Genomic DNA, 20,059 nt, shown 5'->3' with positions numbered 1-20,059 from the left:
ACCAGTTATGCACTGGGGTCGATGTAATCGACTTAATACTTATGTCTGTCCTTGTTTGTCCCCTCTGTGTTTAGCCCCTTGTGGGTAATAAAGAAATAGGTATTTATTGGGTCTACTTGATGAAGACTGACTTAAACCAGAGCCTGTTCTGTTTTTTATAAAACATCAACTTGATTTGGAGTAGCACCAATAGAGTAACATGAAAAAGGCTACAGCAATATTTTTTCAATCGTTTTCTGCTGCAGAGGGTGTCTGGGCTGAATCATATTTAATTAGGGATTCCTTTATTTAATTTTATCTTCCTTCTTCCCACTTATCAGTCTATAAAAAGTCATGGGCCTCCAGACTTGAAGATAACTAATAAGAAGAAGTGGAAGAACCTTTGAAGTGGGCTGAGGTGATTACATTGGCCCCTAGTGCTCAACTGATGCTTATTTTTATCAACCCCTGAAGAATAAAAGACAAAGACCTCGATGGAATTTGAATGTAAAACTGGAAAAATGCTGCTATGCATTTTGTCCAGCATGGTCATGATTCTGCCACAAGGATTCCAGACATTGAGGACAATAGAAGGGCAAAAAAGGAAATCCACAAATATGGAATTTATATCAAGAAAAAGGAGTATCAAAAAAGCAATTCAACAATAAAGAATTTCAAGAAATATTCCCTAGTTGTGGGGAAGACCCCCTGATGTAATTCAGAGGAAACCATTTTATAAAGTGCCTTTTCTTTGTTTCCTTCCTCCTACTCAGAAAAGCAGACTTAAGATATACCCATGCTTGGTTTCAGACTTCTAGTTACCCTGGTTTCATGTGTTCTGAGCAATATAAACCTTTCCTTTCATGAATCCCAAATTACTCTGATGGTTGAAAAAAATGGTGAATTTGCATAATATCTGATGCATGAATGCCAGGGAAACATGTCTTGTGTATCATGTGATAAATAGGCAAAGGGCCAAAGTGTTTCCTCTAATCACCCTCAGCTGGTAGGACAAACTGGAAGGAAACTTTCAAGTCCAGTGCACTTAATGACATCAGGTGTAAGGGAATGATACTTGTGTGTTTTTCAAATTAACAGTTATCCTCAGCACACAAAATGCAGATACAACACCACACACGTCTGCACATACCTTTCACACATACGCACATATAAAACTCATATTCACACAGGCACATTCATAAGCACATGCATAGTTACTCACACACACATGCACTGACAATTACTCTATCACACACACATCCTCACATGCACATTCTCATACACACACATCCTTAAACAAGTTATACACGCATCCTTACATACAGACATACACACACTGACTCACGCTTCCCTGAGGAACCAGTAAAAGTTCTGTGGCGCCTACTACCTACTGCCAATACACTGATTGATGATTTATTACTAATTAACAAGCCAATTAAGACAGACTCCACTACCAACAGTACACGCTAAGAAATCCATTTAGCTCCAACTGATGGCAGACAGCTATCTTGCCAATTTTGGGGGTTGAATTAGTAATTCGTTTATGAATAGTTTTTGCTGACATTAATCTGGTGTAGTTAATGTTGTTGTTGTTGCTGCTGCTTTGTTTGTTTGTTGAGCGAAGCAGTCTTCGTCCCATTTGTCTGTAGTGAGAGAAGTCCAAAATGTGGTCCTTTGCTATTCGTAAAACCCGCAAAAGAGAAAGCAGGTCAACCCCCGACACCAAGAGCATTGATGGATGGATGAATGCGAATTCCAGGCTCAGCGGTTGCGCAGGAAGTTGGGGACAAGAAACAGGAAGAAAGAGTGAGAGAAAGTTGGAGCGAAAGAGTACAATGAAAGAGTACAACAGGGGTCGCCACCACTCCCTGCCAGAGCCTCGTGGAGCTTTAGGTGTTTTCGCTCAATAAACACACACAACGCCTGGTCTGAGAATCGAAACCGCGGTCCACCGACTGCGAGTCCGCTGCCCTAATCACTGGGCCATTGCGCCTCCACTTGTTGCTGCTATGACCGTGTGTTTGATTCTGATGATCATTATTTTTGAAATTAAGATGGTGAGATTTCAACAGAAACATGGTAATGAACAAGTTAAACCCTTCTGCAATGGCTTGACCCTTTAACATTTTAAACCAGTCACATCCAGCCCAAATATTTTACCTGTTTTCTCTTTGAATCATCCAGATCCAATTTCTCACACGAACCTTACATCATTCTAAAAACAATCACATCATCAAAATGTCAAAGGTGTGAGGTGATGCCTTATTAATTCAAAGCAATGGGAATAAACAAACATTGCATTTGATAGAGTAATCAGAATGCCAAAGGGTTCAGGTGCTCTGATTGAGGATTGAGCAGTGGTGGGCTCCTGTCTGCTAAATTCATCATTGTCTTCATTGCATCTCTCATCTTGCTAACTGCACATCCGTATATGGGTTACACGACTCACACATGCCATTCATCTATCCCTAACTCCCTTCGTGGCCACCATATCGCAGTACGTAGAATCCTGCCAAAGGCCTGTGTGTGTGTGAGTTTAGGCACAGGCGTGGCTTTGTGGTTAAAAAGTTTTACTTCCCAACTTCATGGTTTCAAGGGAAGCGGTACTGAGCACATTGAAACACTGTGTGTGTGAGAGCAGTGTAATGTGTCGCTCTGTGAGGCCCCATGTTTTCAAATATACCACACTGAGAAGAATCTGTAAAATTCCTTGTATGAAAACTTATGTAGTTACTGAATGGCCTAACACCCTGTCAATGCTAAATCCATCCGCAAGGGGTTAAGTAACTGCAGTACTGAGTAGACGTATGTGGAACTCAGAGCCCTCAAAATTGTGGAGAGAATTCAGTGTTGGAAAAAGAACATCTGGTAGTGAACCACTGGATAATCTACCAGATTAGTCAGCTGGCATTATGTATCTTGCAGTTAGACATTAGATAATCTATATCAAGCTTCTAGCAGAAATCCACCAGATAAATCATATCTCATATTTAGCTGTAATTAACTAGATAATCTGTATTACACATCTAGTAGTAAATCATCAGATAATCTATATTGTACATCTAGCAGTAATCCACCAGATAATCCATATTAGATATCTAACAGTAATCCATTAGATAATCCATATCATCATCATCATCATCATCATAATATTGACTTTGGATCAGACAGAATTTGTTTTGTTGAGGCAGATTTTCTATGGCCAGATGTGCTCCCTGTTGCCAACCCTAGCTTTTTCCTCAAGTAAGGAAATATTTACCCCTGACCAGTCACATGTTTCACAGAAGATTGGAAACAAACATCAATTGTATGATGGTGGCACTCCTTTACGACCATGTAAAGTAGATGTACAACTGGCTTCTTTCAGTTTCTGTCTACAAAATCTGGCAATAAATCTGCCACATAATCTATATCACATATCTTCTTGTAATCTCTCTCTCACTCCCCTCCACACACGTTCTCTCTTTTCGTAGTTGTCTACCCTCCCCCTCTGTATATATTTGTATCTATCAAACCACATGTTTCCGAGCCTTTTCCAACATCAAAGGTGTTTGCCACTACTCCCAACACCCTGTCCCCCCTGCCTCCCCCAAGTGAAAATAACTGCATCACCAACAACTACAACATCAACAATAAGAACAGCCAGTAGAACTGAAATTCTCTTCCTCAAAACTGTGTTGTCTCCAGGACATTATCTGTCAAGGAAATCTCTGCTAAATATTCCTTTTCGTAATTACTGATGTCAGCTTAATGTGTATTCACTTCACTATAAATAAACTTGGGTAAAAGTTGTTACATAATACACACACACAAACACACACACACACACACACACTCACTCACACGTGTGCATGTATTACATCATTTTATAATATAATCTGAAACAGATACTTGTATGTATAGCTATGTGCATGTGTGTGATATGAACATGTATGTATATATATATATATATATATATATATATATGTGTGTGTGTGTGTGTGTGTGTATATATATGTAGTTACACTGACGAACAGATGCAGAGGTCCTTTTTCCTTTTTTTTTTCTTTTTTGCAAATTTCTACAAAGTCAGATAGAAAAATTGCTAACAATGACACTTATCGTTATTGGTAATCTCTTTGGTCGTCTTCTGCAGTTCTGTTATGCTATCAAATTACTTTTGATCTGCTCATTAAGCTAAGCAAGTGAGTTAGGACATGATAGAGCTTCAGATCTACTGAGAAGATATTTCTATCTTGTTGATCTCCACACTTTATCAATGTTTTTGCTAATTATTGCACAACTCACAGTCTTGTCAACAATTAGTGGTAGATGTTCAGAATTTGGCAACTGAACGCTGTATTTACTATTGCGTTGTTATAGCAACTCACCTGTCTGCACTTAAGTCATTTAGACAGTTTTTATGTGAGGTCCTTAACTTGTTCACAGGTCTCCCTCAACAAATTCCCTATTATGTTTAAAATTGGAGCCCACACAAGTCACTAAAAGACCTATATATATAGACCCTTAATTTACTAAATGTAACAGTCTAATCGCCTCAACAGCCTCTTCCATCTTTAACCCTGGAGCATTCAGATTATTCTCTTAACTCTGATGCTTTTTTATTCCCATTGTTTTGAATTTATCATGTATTTTCTTGTGGTTTCAAGATTTTGAAAATTTGATTGTTTATATTTTTAGAAAGGCATGGTAGGGTAGATACGAGAGGCCAGACCTGGCCAGTTTGAACATAAGACAGATATAATTGTTAGGCCAGATTATATCCCATTTAAATGCCAAAGGGATAAAATAGGTGATTACATAAACAATTGAAGAATGTCTTTCGGTTTAAAAATGCAGAACATGTAGGTTGACCAGATCAGACATCAGTCTACACTAAACAGACACTAGTTTACACTGATCAGATATTGATAAGAGATACAAACTGTCTTTGAATGTTGATCTACATTGATCAGACATTGATCTATATTAAACAGACACTAATCTCCAATCATCAGATATTGATCTGCTCTGATCAAACATGGAGCTTCACTGAACAATGATCAAACACTGAAGTCCATTGATTTACCATGTGATTTAAACCAATGCAACATACTTGGACTCCAGTAAGACTGAACAAGGAATTTGAGTGGCATTGATGCATTTAAGCAAGGATAAAGGAGATGACTTAACTAAAATAGCCATCACTAGGGACAGCTGACACATGGTGGACCAGAATGGAGGAAGATTCTTCCTATGTTGATAAGATAATGTTTCCATTATTTAATGGAACCAGTGTTGCATGACTCTGGAGTACGTTTTTGTTATAAAGTCAATTGGTATTGGCAATGGTGATCAGATTGTGTAAAGGAGCCATAGGTTGATGGAATTAAATGCATCCGTTCTGGTGTATTTTTGTGATTAAATTCTTAATTGTGCCATAGATAGGAATGAAACAATTATTTGATGAGCAATTAACATTATGTGTGTCCATTAATCAGTGTAACTGTTTAGAAGTATCGTGCCCTTAGGGGCCTCTCTGGTTTCATCTCAACTAAACCTGTGAGGTGTTTTTTGTTTGCTTTTCCCCTCCCCCTCTTTTCTCCATGGTTCCAAGAATCATGGCAGCAGCAAATTTGATGCATTGATTGTAGATTTTTGTAACATTAATAACACAATATATGATAAATTATGTTGTTTCGTCAACATATTATATCAGTGATTGTGTATACTGTTTAATTAAATTTCTGTCTTTGGTTATTTATGACTGCTTGTGTGATTTTGTGAAAATGCTTGTGATGGATGTGATACCATAAATTTGGGTCAGTTGAGCGTCCATTTATGTATGTGTGTGTGTGTGTACATGCATGACGTATATTTTCCTCTAGTGACTTAGGGTTTAAAATAATAATAATGAAATTATTGTATATAGTGCTCAGGTGCACCACAACTTGTCAGAAAGTGCGTATAAAGCATCTGCAGTAATGTACAAATGTCTGGAAAGCGAACAATGCATGAGTCAGATACGTGCTTGTGTGTGTATGGAGGGGAGAAAATCAGGTGTAGTGTTGGCGAATCTCAGAAACCATGGAAGTTTTGAAGGATGCAGTGCTCCGACAACTAACAACTGATGCCGGCAGTTTGTTCCATGCTTCAGCAACTCTCAGCGTGAAAAAATGTTTCCTAAAGTTTGTTTAGTGCTTCCAAGGTCTAGGGTGCCAGAATTTTGTATACTTCTACACTTGTTGTTAATGACCAGCTGTGTTTCTGTTCCTAGATATTGTGAATATACAATGTTCTCTAAATATTTGTCTACCTATTCAGTTAGTTATAAAGTATGTGACTTTAAGTATGAGAGTTTCATGTATTTCACTTAATAAATACTTGAAACTGTCAGTGACTCCATCTAAGAATATCTAAAGAAGGAATATTATTCCGAAATATCTGACTTTGGATGACTAAAATTACAACAGGTATATAGCCCATTGTTTGTATTATAGTGCATTGTTTTGTACCATTCAAAACTTTTTATTCTTTACAAACAATACACAATGCTTCAAGCGAACTACAATACTCTCCTTTATGTAGCATATTTTATTTTGAATATTGAGTTTTAGTCTTCATTTATAATACCAAATGTCTCTCTCTCTCTCCCCATCTATCTATCTATCCATCTGTCTGTATCCCCTGTCTGTCTATCCATCCATCTGTCTGTCTGTCTATCCATCTTCCATCTATCAATCTATCTCTCCATCTGTCTGCCTACCTACCTATCTATCTGTTTGTCTATCTACTTTGTATGCTGGTTATATATATATATTTCTTTACTACCCACAAAGGGTTTTATATATATATATATATACACACACATAAAAGTTACAGAATATTTTTAATCAGAGCAGACACTAGCTGTCCTCTATTGTATATAAAATGTTTACTGATATGTTTTTTAAAAAATGTCTTTCCAAACTCATTAGAAACTTAAAACTAATAAAGATTTCTTGTTCCAGCAAATAATAACTTCAAAATATAGAAATCCCATCGAATGGATTTTAAATGATCTTCTCTTTAAAAGGTCAAAAACCCTCAGATTTATCAACCAGAAAAGAACAGATCAAATACGTGGAGGATATTACACACAAGCAGAAAGCAAATTACTTTTGTTTTGATAAATCATCGTCTGTGACAGGTCTTAAGTATTTCCAGTGAAACTACACTGCTCAGACACTAATCTCCGTGTCACAGATTGGCTCTTTTCCAGAATAAGATGCAGATTAAATCAGCTAAAAGAACATTTGTTATTATTATTATTAAGGTGGCAAGCTGGCAGAATTGGTAGCATGCCAGGCAAAATATTTAGTGGCATTTCGTCTGTCTGCACATTCTGTGTTCAAATTCCACTGAAGTCAGCTTGGCTTTTTGTCCTTTCAGGGTTAATAAAACAAGTACCAGTTGAATACTGGGGTTGATGTAATTGACTTACCCCCACCACCTAAACTTGCTGGCCTTGTGCCAATATTCAAAATCATCATCATCATTATTATTATTATTATTATTATTATTCAGTAGTTTTATTTTTATAGCGTGCTTTCACTTCACTACCGAGCGCAGCTCTGTGTGCCTTGGGTATGTGCTGTGATTTGTTGTGATGCTCTGATGGTTATTGTATGGAAAGTGTTCTGCGTAGGATGTGTGCAGTGCCTAGTAGTGCAATTTTCTGTATGTTATATGTGTTTGTAAGTCCTGGTGTTTTTGTTATGTATTTGTCTGAATATTTTTTTATCATGCCTAATGCACCTACTATGATAGGAATTGTTTCTGTTTTCAGGTTCCACATTCTAGTTACCTCTATTTCCAGGTCTTTGTATTTTGAGAGTTTCTCCATTTCTTTTAGAGACACGTTGTCATCTGCCGGTATTGATACATCAATTAGAAAGCATTTTTTTTCTTCATGATCTCTGACAACTATATCTGGTCTGTTGGTCTTAATTTCTCTATCTGTGTGTATCGGCATATCCCAGAGTATGGTTGCTTTCTTGTTTTCTGTGACCTTTTCTGGTGTGTGCCTATACCATCTTTTTTCTGTTGTTATTCCATAATGTTGGCATAGCTTCCAATGTATGTAGGTTCCAACTCTGTCATGTCTGTGAATATATTCCTTCTTAGCCAGGACTGGGCAGCTAGAGATAATATGATTTATTGTTTCTTGTCCATCTCCACATATTCTGCAGTTACTTGTAATATTTCTTTTCATTTGTTATTATTATTATTATTCAGGTGGCAAGCTGGCAGAATCATTAGCACACCAGGCAAAATTCTTAGTGGCATTTCATGTCTTTACATTCTTAGTTCAAATTATACTGAGGTCAAATTCATCTTTCACCCTTTCAGGATCGATAAAATAAGCACCAATTGGTCACCGAAGTCAACAAAATCAACTTATCTCCTCCTCCAAACCTGCTGGCCTTGTGCCAAAATTTGAAACCATTATTGTTGTTGTTGTTGTTTGCATATTGTTTCAGTGAGAGTATTAGACTACACTTGTCTGCCATAGTAAACTGTTATCTCATTTTTTTTCTCCTTTTCTGTTGCAGTTTGTAAAGAGACCCAATTCACTGGAAAACAATCTGATACATATAAAACTTGTAAAAGGGAACAAAGGTAAACAGAAAACTCACTTTATTCTTGTTGTTAGTAAGGTCAGTAACCTGGCAAAATTGCTAGCATGTCAGACACCCTACTCACTGGCATTTTTGTCTGCCTTTGTATTTTGAGTTCAAATTCTGTTGAGGCAGACTTGAATACTGGGACCGATGTAATTAACTAGCCCCCTTCCCCAAAGTTTCAGGTTTTGTTGCCTGTTGTAGGAAAGGTTCTTGTGGTTGGAATTGGCGGTGGCAGCAATGGCGAAGAAGAAGAATTGGCAGAATTGTTAGTGTGTCAGACCTTATGGTATTTAGTTACCACAAATTCTTATATCAAATCCTGCTGAGAGCAACTTCGCATTTCATCCATTTGGGGCCAATGAAAGATAGTACCGATCAAGTACTGGTATGTAACATTGACTAACTGCTCCTCTTAAAGTTGCTGACCTTGGTGACAACAAGTCTCCTAAAGTTTCAAGAATCTTTCTTAAGACCCTTACAGAATACAGGATCATACTTTTCTGCAGATAAACAATGCAAGTCTCAGTTCCATTTTCCTCCAGCCCTTATTAGGTAGCATTTTGGGTGTTGTGTCAAGTGCACCAATTATTGTTGGTTTATTATTATTATTATTATTATTATTATTATTATGACAATGAGCTGGCAGAATCATTAGCATGCCAAGCAAAACTGCTTAGCAGCATTTTGTTTGGCTTTATGTTCTGAGGTTGACTTTCCCTTTTATCTTTCAGGGGTCAGTGAAATAAGTACCACTTGAACACTGGGATTAGTGTAACTGACTTGCCCCCTCCTTCCAGATTTCAAGCCTTTTTAACCTATTATTATTAATGCTACTAAGGTAATGGATTGGCAGCCATTTGAGTTTATATCCAGCTTTCATTTTCCTTCTGTGAATTAAATATAATACCCATCAAGTACTGGAGTTCATTTAATCAACTGGACACCTTCGCCTCAAATTTCTGCCTATGTTCTTATATTAAAAGACCAATTATTTGTTGTTATTGTTACTGGTGGTGTTATTGTTACATTGCCAGGTTAGTGTAAGCTCTACCTGCACAGTAGCACCATCAGCTGAGTCTGTCAATGTGTACAGAGTAATGATGCCATTATGCAGTCACTCATTCAGGGTCCAAGCTTTACTGACTGATTGATGTGGAACTACTGTTGTTCTGTGAAGGACAGATCCAGCTATGAACCATGTCCATCGAGAGGGAGGAACACCCCACAACCTTCCTTTGGCCAGGAACTGCACACAGTTTTCTACTGGTGATAATAATGTAAAAGGGGTGTATGGCAAATAAGATTGCCAGGACTGATAATAGACACTATTCTCTTTGGCCAACTTATTCTAGTTCCACCAATTGAAGAAGGTGCTGTTAAGTAGCAAATTTTCTGAAAAGTAGAGGACATTGGCAAGGTGGCCCGAGTGAATGGAGATACAGTATGAACCTGTAGGCCAAAGAACACACCTAGTAGCAGGTACTAGGCTTTGACAATAAAGATAATCCTAGATTTATGGCATTGGTTCTCAACCAGGGTCCACGTGGTCCATATAAAATTTTTGGGAGTCCACTCAAGCAAAACAGTAAATTAGGGGTCCATAGTAGTATTTTAGGATTTCATGAAAAAATTTTACTTTGGATGTATTTATTGTAAGAAACAGATTTGTTTCTTTCGCTAACATTTTACACAGTTGAACATGTTTCTGGCCACTGAAACAAGTTCTTTCAGTGAGTACCATTGCAGACCTACACAAGTGAACGAGTGAAAAGCAAAATAAGAATTTTGAAAGCAGTATCTATAAAACTAGTTTTTAAACATCAAGTGGACCATGTGGGTTCCACAAGAATAAAATAATAATCAAAGAAATCGATAAGTAAAAAATGGTTGAGAACCACTGATCTTTGGGTTCCTTGGCTGTCCCCATTCCTTTGGGATGTCTATTTGATATTTTCTGTCACTGCCTCATCACATTGTTAATTATAATACTGACCTATTACATGGCTCAATGGTTAAAGTGTTTGGCTCACAATCATAAGGTAATGAATTTGATTCCTGGACCAGGCTGTGTGTTGTGTTCTTGAGCAAGACACTTTATTTCATGTTGCTCCAGTTCACTCAGCTGTAGAAATGAGTTGCAATGTCACTGGTGCCAAGCTGTAATGGCTCTTGCCTTTCCCTTGGATAACATCGGTGACATGGAGACGAGAGGCTGGCATGCATGGGTGACTGCTGCTCTTCCATAAACAGCTTTGCCCAGACTTGTGCCTCGGAGGGTAACTTTCTAGGTGCAATCCCATGGTCATTCATGACCGAAGGGGGTCTTCACCCTTTACATAGTTAATTATGATACCTAACACATAGTTAAGCCTAAAACTATAATAAAGCTACTCCACACTCAGAATAGTCTTGTAACCCTTTTGCTATTATATTTCTTATGGAATTTATTAAAATATCTGTGTCACTATTTAGCTGGTGGTGGGAACAAAAATTAGCATGAAATTTTGGTGGAAGGTTTTAATTAAGATCATTTTAAAATTGGGATTTTGTTTCATAGAGGCAGGGTTTGTTTCAGCTAGGTTGGTATCAAAAAGGTTAATGGTATATTTGTGTGAGAGAGAGAGAGAGAGAGAGAGAGAGAGAGAGAGTCAGATTACACACACACACACACACACACACACAAATATACTTACATGTGTATGTACAATCTAACTGTGAAGGCACGTAGCTTAGTAGTTAAGGTATTCAACTCGTGATCATTACATCATGAGTTCAATTCCCAACAGCACACTGTGTCCTTGAGCAAGACGCTTTATTTCAAATTGCTCCTGTCCACTCAGCTGGCAAAAGTTAGTTGTACTTATAATTCAAAAGGGGCCAGCATTGTCACATCCCCTGTCATGCTGAATCTCCTTCAGAACTACATTAAGGGTTCACCTGTCTGTGAAGTGTTCAGCTACTTTCCCATTAATTCCATAAGCAGGCTGTTCTGTTCATCGGATCAACTGGATCCCCCATCACAACCAAGTGTACCAGTTTTTACAGTATATAATCCATCTCTTCAGCTCTCTACCTCTCCATCTTTCTCTGTCTATCTTCTTATGTCTTTCTATCTTTCTTGCCTATCTCTCTATATATTCATCTGTCTCACCATCTATCTATCTATCTAGCCATCCATCTCTCTGTCTTTCCCTCCATCCATCCATCTCCCTCTCCATCTTCCTATCTATCTGTCATTCAATTTATCTTGGTTATCTATCTACCCATTCATCTATCTCTCTTTCAATCTACTCATCTGTCTATCTATACATCCATTTTTTCTCTCTCTCTCTATCTATCTATCTATCTATCTATCTATCTATCTATCTATCTATACAGGGATTTTAGACATGATGAATATCCACTTTAGTTATATTTGATTATCGAAATTACCTCAATGGTTATTTACATATCATAGGATGTCTGATCTGTTCTCTTATATGTTCTCTATAATAAAATATAAATGAATGAATGAATATATATATATATATACATATATACAGAGAGGGAGAGAGAGAAAAAAATAAAACCAAAAGCCATTTTTTCTTTGTTGTCTGCTTAGAAGAAGCAGTATTGGTAAGAATACATTAATCGTGATTTACCTATATTCTGTCTAGTTCTTTGATAAACCATTCCAGTATTAAGGAGGCAACGAGGTATCATAGAGATTTAGTGGAGCATAATAGCTTTCACTTTAAGGATGTGATATTATTGAAGGAGTAATAGATTTCACATTACAACAGAATAACAAAGTCAGACGTCTGCATGTGTGTGTCTGTGTATCTGTGTATGTACAGACATACACACACGGACAAACACACTTCTACATACTCATGTCTGGAAGCTCACTCATTTACGCACATGCAAACATTCTCTCGTTTTACATACACACATCATCCCACCGCCCAACTTTCAGCTGTTCACACGCTTACGAATATCCTAACTACATACACACACATTTATATGCAATAAATTTATGTCAGTTTTATATCTATAGGCTATTAAAAAGAAAACAAAAAGAAACCATTACTAATATTATTATTATTAATGCTATTATTATTATTATTATTAAGGCGGTGAGCTGGCAGAATTGTTAGCATGCTGGGCGAAATGCTTTGCAGTATTTCGTCCGACCTTATGTTCTGAGTTCAAATGCTGCTGAGGTCAACTTCACCTTTCATCCTTTCAGGGTCAATTAAATAAGTACCAGTTACACACTGGGGTTGATGTAATCGACTTAATCCCTTCCCCCAAATATGAAGCCTTGGGCTTCCAGTATAAAGGATTGTTATTATTATTGAAGTGGTAAACTGGCAGAGGTGTTAGCACACTGGGCAGAATGCTTTACAGTATTTCGTCCGACCTTACATTCTGAGTTCAAATTCCACTGAGGTCGACTTTGCCTTTTATCCTTTTGCAGTTTATAAATTAAGTACCAGTGAAAAAATGGGGTCGATGTAATTGACTAGTCCCCTCCCCCAAATTTTAGGCCCTGTGCTTTTAGTAGAAAGGACTACTACTACTACTACTACTATTATTATTATTATTAAGGCTACATCATTAACATGTCAGACAGAATGCTTGGCAGCATTTTCAGCTATCTTTACATTCTGAATTCAAATTCTGCTGAGGCCAACTTTGCCATTCATACTTTTGGGGTCAATAAAATAAGTACCATTTGAGCATTGGAGTGGGGGAGTCAATGTAATCAACTAGAATTATTATTATTATTAACAACAATAACAACAACAACAATAATAATAATAATATGAAGGCAGTTCTCAGTTCAAATTCTGCTGAGGTCATCTTTGCCTTATTTAGGTTTGATAAAATATTTATCAACCAAGTACTTGGGTCAATATAATTGACTTATCACCTCCCCTGAAATTGCTGGCTTTGTGCCAAAATTTGAAATCATTTTGTAGAAAGAATTATTATTATTATTATTATTATTATTAGTAGTAGTAGTAGTAGTAGTAGTAGTTTTAAAGTGGTGAGCTGGCAGAATTCTTCGTACATTGAACAATGTGCTTAACAGCATTTCTTCTGTGTTTACATTCCGAGTTCAAAGGGGTTTTTTTACTTTTCATCTTTTCGGGGTCTATAAAATACATACAAGTTGAGTACTGGGGTTGATGTAATCAACTATACTCTTCCCCCCAAATATCAGGCCTTGTATCTATAGTATAAAAGATGATTATTATAATTATTCTTATTCCTTCATTTACACAGTGGTCATCTGGTTAACAGTGGATCATTTAACCGACACCATATCAAGTCTACCTCAGGTAGACAGTACTTTCCACAGAATATTTGCCGTTCCCAAAAGCATGGTCTTTTGCAGTGCCTTAATGGTGCAACAGATTCCATGCTCCAATCACAATTGGTCCCACTGGCATTTCACAGTTTGATTTTCTAGGTCCTTCTCAAGTTTGTGTTAATACCATTTTTCAGTGGTTGGGAACCCATATTTCTTGCATAAAGACCAGTTGGGGTGCAAACACTACCATGATGCCTTTTATACCCTCTCTGCGCAAGCATGTCTCAGGCTCCCATGATATGTGTTAGACTTTCTACCTTCTTCCTACATAACCTACACTTACTTGTTTCATCTGGGTATGACATATTCCTTATTGAATTTGTGTTTGGTGCTTGATCCTAAGCAGCTACCAACAAACTTTCTGTCTCTCTCCTGAGATCATCTTTTGTCAATCAAATCGATGAATATTTCGTTTTTGGATTTGGTTTGCAAGATTCTTTATATGAGTTTGTGTGTTGAAGTATATTCTGTTGTGTCTGGGGAGAGTCATTTTCTTTTTGTGCCATATAATGTAACACACTCACTGGTAAAATTTCCACTTATTTCTTATTTTCGCTGCATCTTGCAACCTTTTCAATAGTCTTGAGAGTTAAGACTATTGAAAAAGGTTGAAAGATGCAACGAAAATTTTAGGAAAATAAAAATAAGAAATAAGTGGAAATTTTACCGGTGAGTGTGTTAAATAATAAGGCACAAAAAGAAAATGACTCTCCCCAGACACAACAGAATTCCATGAATATTCTCCTGTTACTTTGTCTTTAGAATTGAACATGTGATTCCATACCCTCCCCCTTCATGTTCAGTTTCTCAGCCAAAAGCCTCTCTTTGTAATTTTCTTTACTTTCTATAGTTCCAGTGCATAAAGCCTCTGCTCTTAGCAAAATGCTATTATTATCATTTGCAATGATATTGCATATTAACCAAGCAGTTCTGTATGTGGGAATCAGTTTATTAATTCTAACATTATTTCTGTTCTAAGAACTGATGTAATCTTATAATTACTTCCATAATTGGTAGGACTCTCAATATTAATGTTACTTATCAAATATACTTGCAGTTATCTCACCCCCAATATTATTCTACTGCAGCACTTAAATATGTTTATTTAATTAATGGTAAATTTTGATAAGGTAGACTATCAGGTATCTAGTTAGAATTATTGATGTAATTTGTTAATATTCTCTTCTTGCTATCTCATTAGTCTTTTTTAATTAAATATTATGATTGTTTACATTAACTATGTTCACTCCTGCTTGACTGCTAATTTATGAAGCAGATGCATCTCTGAGTAGTTATTCACTCCTACACAAGTTATGATTACCTACTTGGTAATTTCAGTAAGAACAGTGGAGCAGAGGAGGTTTAAGAAGATTGAAGCATAACTAGAGTTGTCTCCCATATTTGCTAAACTGCTAAATATTAGATATTGAATTAAAATTCATTTCTTCTATCTGTAATCAGTATTTATAATTAGATAATTGATGCTCAGCATTAAATATGTTCACCTCCAACTTAACTCTGGATTTTCATACTGATGGCATCTCTGAGTAATTTATCTCGGTAATCTGTAAATATGTTTGACATTTTCGTATTACTAATAATTAACATGATAAATTGTTTCAATAAAATTTCAATGTAACCAATCTTTTATGACGGAATCTAGTAAAATGAATTTAACTTTATATACTGGAGTGTGTTATATAGTTTAGTGATGGTGGTGGTATGTGTGCGTGTGTGTTGACCAACTGGTGTGTGCATGTATATATATATATAAAATGGGGAAAGCTGGTTTATGGGATTACCTTAAGTTTCCCACCCATAAAGTGTTTAGCTTTATTGCATATCCTCAGATCCCAAAAACCTGTTGGCCCAAGAGGTTTTTGGGATCTGACGATTAGCCATAAAGCTAAACCATTTATGGATGGTTTATGGAAACCTAAGGTAATCCCCATAAGCTGGCCTTCCCCATTTTGAATATATACTGCTCTTCATCTTAGGGTGTGCTACTTCTTTTGGATTTATGTTTTTAACAAACGATATATATATATATGTATCATCATCATCATTTAACGTCTGCTTTCCATGCTTGCATGGGTTGGACGATTTGATTGAGGTCTGGTGAACCAGACTCCAATCTGATCTGGCAGTGTTTCTACAGCTGGATGCCCTTCCTAACGCCAACCACTCCGAGAGTGTAGTGGGTGCTTTTACGTGCCACCGGCACAAGGGCCAGTGAGGTGGTACTGGCACATCACCATCATCACCTAATGTCCGTTGTCCATACTGGCTTGAGTTGAACGGTTTGACTGCCAGTTGCATGACACTGGGATCTGTCTACGTGCCACTGGCACAGGTGCCAATTTGCGTGATACTGGTATCTACCATGACTGCAATTTTGCTCAGCTTGATAGATCATTATGTTGGTGTTGATTAATTGGTGGATATATTATGTAGGTAGTGACCAGTTGGTGTTGACCATTTGGTGCATATATCAGTATTGACCAAATAGTGTTTTATGCTGTTGTGGACCAGCTATTGAATACATTATGTTGCTATTGACCAGCTGGTAAATGTTATGCTGGTATTGACCAAGTGGTATATATATTATGTTGATGTTGACCAGGTAGTGTATTTATTATATTCATATTGACTAACTAGTATATATATTTTATTTATATTGACCAACAGTTGTATATATTGTCTATTCTGACTATCCAGTATATATAATATGGTGGTGCTGAACTGCTGTTATATATATATATATATATATATATATATATAATGTAATATAATATAATATAATATTACACATCTTCCAGTGTTGACTCTACTCTTTTCTATTAAATTCTTCCCGTTATACACTTCTAAATGCATTACAGATGTATAAGAATAATTAATTACCTCTGTTTTTCTCCAAATTCTTTAGGAACATCTAAAATCTGACACCTGTCTCTCTCTTCTTTTCAGGTTTGGGCTTTAGCATTGCTGGAGGTGTGGGCAATGAACACATTCCAAATGACCACGGTATATTTGTAACCAAAATAATAGATGGTGGGGCTGCTGAACAAGATGGCCGTCTGCAAGTTGGTGACCGTTTGCTGTCGGTTAGTATTTGTTCACCTTTAATCTTTGAACTGTTCTCGTTTGGTTCCTGTATGTTGGTGATAGAATTCAGTAATGAATCCAGTATGTTTTATGCCCGTTTGTTGGCGTATAGGGCTGCTGACAGTGGTCAACGTATCACGTACAGCTGTTGAGTTGACAGTATTTGTCAACAACCAACAGGTTCATCGCTGTTCAGCTGAGTTAGTAAAAGTTGTCACCTTTCAGCTAATAACTGACGGCTGTCACTTATTGACATATTGACAGTAAATAAATGACAGTCTGGTCTTGGACAGTGACGTTGACTTGTCAGTAATTAAATGTCAATAGTAAAGTTCATAGGTGTCTGTTAATGAATGACTGGCTCACATCTGTCAATGGCAGCTAAGTGATGTTATCTCCTGCAGTCATCAATTTTTAATAGATCAGCACACCTTGAGCAGTAATAAGATCCATATGGCTTCCTGAAAGTCTCTTATTTTCAAATAAAAAAATAAACACTTCATTTATGCCTGACTGCATGCACACACACACACACGTCTTTTTTTGTTTTTTTCATTTTTGATGGTCCATTAGAAAAAGTAGGTGTGTATGTGTGTGGAGCCTTAGTTCTCTTTAAAAAAAAATCCTCCTGTCTTCAAAATGGTTATGGATTCCACATGTAGCATTATCTTGTTCATACAAGGCAGCAAAAAAATATATTGGGTTGGTCAGACCTGAAACAGTATCTACATCAACAAACATCTTCCAATTCTGTTGTTGTTCCATGTTTCATTGTCTGAAAGTATTTAGTTTTGATCTTGTGTATTGTCCCCTGCTGACCACATGCAATACATCATGTTATTAAAAGAGGTGTGCAGTAGACATGGATTTTTTTTATTTCTGCTAAATTGCATGTTGTAATGTCAGAAATTCAGTTTTAATTAAACTCCTTGTTAACTTTTGGACTTATTTGAGGTTCTTGGTCTTTCTGTTTTTTAAAGGTGAACTATGAGGATTTGGACAACGTGACACATGAAGAAGCAGTTGCAGCTCTCAAAGCGACGTCAGATGTTGTGAAGTTAGTGGTTGCCAAATCCTCGTACATACACGATTCTGTACCTCTTGATGCTCCTTCGCCAAGCCAAAGTAAGAATTTTGCTCTTCTCCTTAACACTTTGCTTTTCTGTTGTTCAGATGGTTTGTGACAGTAGTGGTGGTCATACTGATTGTATTTGTCGGTCAGTTTTTGATCTGTGACAGTTTTTTGTATAGTTAGTTATTTGTTGTTGTTGTTAATATTATTGTTATTAAGGCAGGAAGCTGGCAGAATCGTTAGCATGCCGGGCAAAATGTTTAGCAGTATTTTGTCCATCTTCACATTCTGAGTTCAAATTCTGCTGAGGTCAACTTTGCCTTTCATCCTTTTCGGGTTGATAAATTAAGTACCAGTTGAGTACTGGGGTTGATGTGATCAACTGTCCCCCTCCCCACAAAATCCAGGCCGTGTGCCTACAGTAGAAAGGATCGTTATTATTATTATTATATTATTATTATTAAGGCATGAGCTGACAGAATTGTTAGCATGCTGGTCCAAATGCTTACTAGGATTTTGTCCATCTTTACATTCTGAGCTCAAATTCTGCTGAGGTTGGCTTTGTCTTTCATCCTTTCAGGGTTGATGTAATCAACTTACCTCCTTCCCTCAGACTTGCTGGCTTTGTGCCACAATATGAAATCATTATTAAGGTGCAAATCTGGCACAATCATTGGCAAGTCAAACAAAATGCTTATCAGCATTTCTCTCACTTCTATGCTCAGATTTTGTCAGGGTCAACTTTACCTTTCATCTTTTCAGGGTTGATAAAATAAGTACTAGTTAAGCTTTGGGGTTGATGTAATCAACTGTCCCACTCCCCACAAAATTGCAGGCTTTGTGCCTATAGTAGAAAGGATTCTTATTATTAAGGTGGCAAACTAGCAGAATCCTTAGCCAGTCTGACAAAATGCTTAGTGGCATTTAGTCTGGCTTTTTACGGTTTAAGCTCAAATCTTGCTAAAGTCATCTTTGCTTTTTGTCCTTTTGGGGTCAATAGAATGAAGTACCAGTGAAGTACTGGGATTGATGTAATCGAAATGACAAGAATGCTGACAGGAGTACTGTAAACCATGAAACATCCTGCAGTTTTATAGTGCCTACACTAATGTAACATAACTAGTAAATACTGTATTTGATGGCTTATGAGACATACTTTTTCCATCCAAAAATGACTTAAAAAACCACTCCAGGCCCTATATGAGAAATTGAACCACCCATAAGTTTTAATGCACTAAAAACCTTTCTCCTGAATATGCACTTCTGAAATTGGAATGCATGAAATATGCCTGTGCATCATTCATGCCATGTAAAAAGAAGAAACTGGCGCTTAACTATGATGATGAGGTTTGCAGTTGATCCAATCAACAGAACAACCTGCTCATGGAATTAGTGTGCAGGTGGCTGAGCACTCCACAGACACATGTACCTTTAACATAGTTCTCAGGGAGGTTCAGCATGAATTTGATAAGGCTGGCCCTTTGAAATAGAGGTACTACTCATTATTTCCAGGTGAGTGGAGCAACGTGGAGTAAAGTGACTTGCTCACGGACACAATGCACTGCTGGTAATCAAACTCACAACCTTCCAATCATGAGCCGAATACCCTAACCACTAAGCCTCCACTGCCTATACTGTACACTATACAGCTGTGATTATATCTGGGCTATGATTGGAAGGCTTGATCTATAACAGTAAGGACTAAACTACAACTATACAAGTGCCACCTGCTGCCCTACATTGTGCCACCTGCCCTACATCGTGCCACCTACTTAATTAAGGTGAGCTGGGCCTTTGAGAGATTAGTATTTTGCACGGTCAGTGAGATGTCCTTCAGCTACAAACCTCCGGTCACTTATCTGGAACTCCAAATACTTATCTGCTGTATGTAGTATTTTG

General features: G+C 37.1%; 1 protein-coding gene across 11 annotated transcripts in view; it reads left to right on the top strand.

Annotated features, from left to right (window-relative positions):
* LOC115222095 (disks large 1 tumor suppressor protein) overlaps nt 1–20,059 on the top strand; it is a 598,849-nt gene that overhangs the window by 398,054 nt on the left and 180,736 nt on the right. For all 11 annotated transcript variants that reach the window (XM_029792201.2, XM_029792206.2, XM_029792205.2 and 8 more), the window contains 3 exons: nt 8,553–8,619; nt 16,951–17,087; nt 18,069–18,213. In XM_029792201.2, coding sequence (XP_029648061.1) covers nt 8,553–8,619; nt 16,951–17,087; nt 18,069–18,213 — 349 coding nt within the window. The remainder of the gene's footprint in view (nt 1–8,552; nt 8,620–16,950; nt 17,088–18,068; nt 18,214–20,059) is intronic.

This window comes from Octopus sinensis, linkage group LG19 (genome assembly GCF_006345805.1).
Source record: "Octopus sinensis linkage group LG19, ASM634580v1, whole genome shotgun sequence".
In the NCBI taxonomy this organism is placed as follows: domain Eukaryota; kingdom Metazoa; phylum Mollusca; class Cephalopoda; order Octopoda; family Octopodidae; genus Octopus; species Octopus sinensis.
This window is presented reverse-complemented; position numbering and strand designations above follow the sequence as displayed.